The sequence below is a fragment of the Myxocyprinus asiaticus genome, chromosome 50, assembly GCF_019703515.2.
Source record: "Myxocyprinus asiaticus isolate MX2 ecotype Aquarium Trade chromosome 50, UBuf_Myxa_2, whole genome shotgun sequence".
NCBI lineage: Eukaryota > Metazoa > Chordata > Actinopteri > Cypriniformes > Catostomidae > Myxocyprinus > Myxocyprinus asiaticus.
Genome location: NC_059393.1, coordinates 15,697,669 through 15,703,289, shown reverse-complemented (window position 1 = coordinate 15,703,289; position 5,621 = coordinate 15,697,669). Strand labels below are relative to the sequence as shown.

The window sequence follows — 5,621 nt, the reverse complement described above, 5'->3', positions numbered from 1 at the left end:
CAAATGGGAAAGTGTCCAAACTAAAGGGGAATCTGGCATCCTCGCGGTGCATGGGGCTATGTGCAGGAAAGGTGCAGAGAGGGTAAGGTTCAGGTGCTAGTGGGTATATACTTTGTCTTGTTGCTATACTTTTGAAGAAGTGAGTATTTTAATGTAAATAAATTGGCCCCATTCACTGTCATTGTAAGTGCAACCCTGGAACTGGCAAAAAAATTTCTTTTTTTAAGAAAAGGAGGGACAAGTCAAAATTAATTTTTGTGGTAATCAATATTATGCCACAAATGCTGTCGATTGAGCTTAACTTGTACTGAACTCAAAATATTCCTTTAAGGGCACTAAATGCATGAAAGCTAAATGTATCTGACTGATTGAGTCACTTCTGATTGACACGTGGCAGCCGCAAAAATAATATTTCTATCTAGCGTGGTGTGTGCCACTAACAAGATGGCGATTCTCAGTGGCGTTGTGGCTTGTGGAACTAATCGGCCGAACAGGAAAATTTAGCCGATACCAACTATTTAAAAATACCAAATATCAGCAGATTAATCAATCCAGGTCCTGAAGGACCCCAGAATTGCACATTTTGATGTCTCCTCTCCCATCAGCTCATTCGTAAGAACTTTAAGACTGCAACTGGGTGTGTCAGATAAGAGGAAAATATGCAGTGCTGAGGTCTTCAAGGATCAGAATTGGAAACAACTAAGGAATGAATACAGCACCTTGTCCATGCCACAAAGATTTTGTGCTGTTCTAGAGACAGATGGGGCCATCATAGACCAATACATGATCAGAATTATGGTGAATGAGGCCACAGAAGCTGCTCACATTTTAGATGTAACCTTTACATAGAAATTGTTGTGTGTGTGATGACTGAGATTGTCCCAAGCATGCATTTTCAGGTTTTTATCACGTTTGACATGTGGTTGCGTTATGAATCAGCAAAAGCTGATGATAAAACTGAGCTGTAATCAGCTCTTCCTTTCAACAGTCTATAATTTCAGTGCATGATTCAGTGCATCAGTAAAACTGATCTGAATGCATTGCATGGTGCAATTGCTATTATCTTCCTGGTATGGGCCCTTTGTATCACTGTATAAGAGCAGAAGACAGCCTCTCATTAGTTCACAGAGCGTGAATGAGCTGTATCTGCAATGGGCATCCTTTGGCTTATAGCAACTCTGCTACTGGTGCATTCCTGCTCTCCAGGTAAATGCCTCCTATTTCCAACATCAGACTTTTACAGTAGTAATTACATTAGATATTTTCTAAGAATTTTCATAGTTTTGTAGAACTGACTGTGCTTATGAGAAGTGTACTTAGGAGCAAAGAATATACCATTAATTTGTTTTCCTCCATGCAAAGTCTCATACAGTATGTGAGTTTGTTTTTGCTTATATTACACATACAAGGAAATGAGCAAAAGGTTTGTAGATGCTCCTACACTAAGATGCTTGGCTTACAAGATGAACTTTCATAGGCGTCTGCATGCATCATGGTATCGTTGGCGGAAAAGTCTCCATTCCACATAGCAGGGCCTATATGGTCTACATTCGCGACTCAGAAACAAAAACAGCATGTGGCGGTGTTTTGGTAAGAGAGGACTTTGTGATGACAGCTGCCCACTGCAATAATAAGTAAGTGAAATTATTTATAGTAGATGACCTTATTCATCAAAAGCTGTAGTGTAGTGAAATTCACTACAGCAAAATGTACAATATGCTTAGTTGCAGCCTTCTTGAACTACTTATACAGTATATTTGCATATATCTGAATATTTTGCAGTAAAATTAAAACATATGTTTTACTTATAATCAACAACTACACATTTTCTGCAGTTTTTAATTTGTACACAGTCTTTGACTTTTGTCTTTTTGTCCGATTTTCAAATAATTTTTGGTTCATAACAATAACGTTGTGGTTCACCTCGTACATGTTGGTTTTGTTAAAGGAATATTCCGTGTTTAATACAAGTTCAGCTCGTCCCTCATTTCCTTTAAAAAATAAGTTCCAGTGAGGCAAAGGAAGTGAACGGGGCCAATCAGTAAACTTTAAAATACTCAATATTTCAAAAGAATAGCCACAAGATGCACACAATATGTGTGTTAACATGATTTTAGAGTGATAAAATTGCTTACTAACCTTTTCTGTGTAAAGTGACGATGTAATGTCAACAACCCATAAACCCTAAAGCGACTGTAAAACTTTTGATTTAAACAACTTTGCAGCTCAAATAATACATCAGTTTTAACGGAAGAATTCAAGTTGTTTTTTAATCATAAGCTTAACATTTTTGCCTTTAAAACCTCCACAAATTGACCACATTTACTTCCATTGTAACTTCCTCACTTTAAACTCAGTTTTTTTTTTTTTTTTAAAGAAAAGGATGACAAGACGAAATTATTGTTTGTGGTAATCAACATTATGCCACAAATGCTGTCGATTGAGCTTAAAGCCCAAAGTATGCTTTGGTCAGACAGGACGCGTGACGCAGTTCTCGTTATCAGTAGAGAGCTCGAGTACTAAACGTGCGCAGCCCAATTTTGTGCCTGGACTTATTTGCACTAATTAGTGCATCCAAAATGTGGCAATACTCATACTTGAGCCATTGTTGTCACGAAGATGCGTTAGAAGAAGATGTAATTGCTGGTAAACAAAACAAAAAGCAGGTTAAGCGATTTATCCAGGTAAGTTTACTCAGGGTAAGTGGATAACCTCAACAGGGGGGGAGATATCCTGCAGATACTGTCCAGACATTAGAAAAAGTTTAGTATAGAATGTTCCTACTCCCTTAAAGATATTAATGAAATAAGTGTCCTGAGATACCTCACCGGTCTCTGTGACAGCTGTAGACTTTTTAAACAGCAAATAAAAATGTGTCTGCGGACATTGACAATTTTCACCTGTCAATCAGTTTGCTAGTTCTTGAGGCTATGATTCATAATGTTTGTCAATTGAGGGCGCTATTGTGCCACTGTTGAATTTAACAGCCACAGGAACAAACAATGCTGCTCTTTTGCTCAGTTTTGGTCTCAAAATTATCTTTGGAGGGCGGGGATTTGAAATTAGGGGTGTAGCTAATTCAAAGGCTCAGTCACGTGAAAGCTTTAGAACGCTAAAATCGCATACAGCACTTTTTAATGCATTAGGTATTATGAAATAACAATTAGCAATATCTTCTTTACCGCATTTATTAATCTTTGATAATATTGGTTATGAGATATACAAATCTTCATTATTAGTTCACGTTAGTTTCTAGTGCATTACTAATCTTAACATATACAACATTCGAAAAATGTTATATATGTGTTGAAATTAACATTAACCAAGATTAATAAATGCTGTAGAAGTAGTTTTAATTTTTAGTTCATGTTAATGACTGTTATAACAATGTTGATAATTGATGATGATTGGGGGGAGGGGAGGGGGGGAGTTGTTCGCTGTCCCCCACGTTGCTCAGTACATTTTCCTGCTTTTTTGTTCTTAGCTGATCACATGCCTGAGTATACTTTGACAGGCTCGCATTCGACTGTAAGCAGACACAGAGCGTTCGTGTCAAAATCGAAGTATACTTTGGGCTTAACCGAAATATTCCTTTAATGGCTTAGAACTCTTTTATGAAGGATTTAATGAAATCCTTATGGAAAAAATTAATGAAAAAATTTGTTACGGATCCAAGATGGCTGAAAATGTGGGTGGGTACAGTTGCTACTGGTTACTGAATTTATTTGATAACATGCTTTTTGCACATACAACTGCAATTAAATGACTTCTATTAATTGGACATGCATTATTTTACATTATACAAGGTGATAACAAAGTATCATTCAAATAGTTTAGCAAATCAGTTCTGTAACTCAGTGACTTCTGTGATACCTAATAATTTTGAGTTCTCTTTAGTCATCTCATGGTGTATTTGGGGGTCAGCGACACAGACCATTTACCTCAGGGTGTGGCAGTGCATCCCATTCCACATCCAAAATTCAAAAACAAGCCAGGTCATGATATCATGCTTCTAAAGGTACCGTATGCTTTACAATAAACACAAGCATCACCTAGAAACATGGTCTTTAACAACATGAAACGTTTGATGTTACCAGAATATAATTTCACCCTAATTTAACCTCGATTTAAATGAGTTGATTTATCTTTTAACTTCACCAAATGTAGTGATTATCTTCTCAATAACTTCACTTGTCTTTCCTTTCAGCTCAAAACCCCAGCAACTTTGAACAAGACTGTGAAAACCATTGCCCTGCCAGAAACTGAGAATGCAGAAATCTCAAAGAACTGCTTGGTCATGGGTTGGGGCTGGCAGAATTACGATAAAGAGTCTCCATCAAGGGTCCTCAAAGAAGTCAATGTGACTCTCATTGACTCCAAAAACTGTGGCTCAGCTGACCTCATCTGCACTGAGGAATCAAATGGGCCATCATTGGTGTGTATTTATTTCATGTGACACATCACATATTCTGTTCAACCTTTTAAATAAATAGTGTATTCTGACGATTATGGATAATCAAACACATCATCTCATCCTCAGGGAGACTCTGGAGGGCCACTTGTTTGTGGAGATTTTGCTCAGGGCATTGTATCTTATTACATAAATGAGTCACATAACATCTACCGCTCAATGTACACTCATATTGCCCATTACCTTCCATGGATTCATCATGCCATGAAGACACCTACTCAGCAGCCAAATGAAACATGGAAGGGGAAGCTGGATAAACTCATTTAATGTTTGGTTTCAATTTTGAGCTTCTGCAATATCAAAATAATGTGCATGTTTAAAGTAAACTTATGCATCACCATTCTATTAAAAGTCTATTAAAATGCATTACACGTTTTCTGTGGCATCATTCTACAAGATTTATTTGTAAAGTTTCTATGCTGTGTTGGTCTTCACTGCCACTCCACTGGTCTCCATATCTGCAAGGACAGCCTGTTGGTTTACAAAATCTTTGTATAAAAAAAACAATTTAATAAAAAAAAACCCTCTAATCTCAGTGCTGTTAGATCAGTAAAACTATTCTAAAGGCAGTGGTGCAATTTCTAAAACTATCTTCCTGATTTGTGTCCCTTGAATCACTGTATAAAAGCTGAAGATGACTTTTCAGTTGTTCACAGAGTGTGACTGAGCTGTATCTGCAATGGGCATCCTTTGTCTAATAGCTACTCCGCTACTGCTGCATTCCTGCTCTCCAGGTAAAAAGCTCCACTTCCTGTATGTATGAGACTTCAGTAATTGCATTAGACATTTTATTTTTTTCAGAATATGCATAGTTTCATAGTACTGACTGTCGTCCTGAGTAATGTACTTAGAGGAAAAGAAAAATACATTTTTTTCCCCTCCATGCAGTCTTTTAAGTTTGAATTTGCATATATTACACATATACAAGAAAAAGAGAAAAAGGTTTGTAGATGCTCTGAATGTATGATGCTTGGCTTACAAAATGATCTTTCCTAGGTGCCTGCATACATCATGGTATTGTTTGTGGAAATGTCTCCATTCCACACAGCCGAACATACATGGTCTGCATTCAGGACTTGGGGGAAAAAAAAACTAAACAAAAAAAAACATGTGGTGGTTTTTTTGGTAAGAGAGGGCTTTGTGATGATAT

General features: G+C 37.1%; 1 protein-coding gene across 1 annotated transcript; it reads left to right on the top strand.

The window, feature by feature from the left end:
• Positions 1-1,009: 1,009 nt before the first annotated feature.
• LOC127439197 (granzyme G-like) lies at positions 1,010-4,837 on the top strand. Its single transcript, XM_051695343.1, has 5 exons — positions 1,010-1,206; positions 1,478-1,634; positions 3,898-4,018; positions 4,208-4,435; positions 4,541-4,837. Exons 1-5 carry the CDS (start codon positions 1,152-1,154, stop codon positions 4,736-4,738), a joined length of 759 nt encoding a protein of 252 aa, XP_051551303.1. The 5' UTR covers positions 1,010-1,151; the 3' UTR covers positions 4,739-4,837.
• The last annotated feature ends 784 nt before the right edge of the window (positions 4,838-5,621 follow it).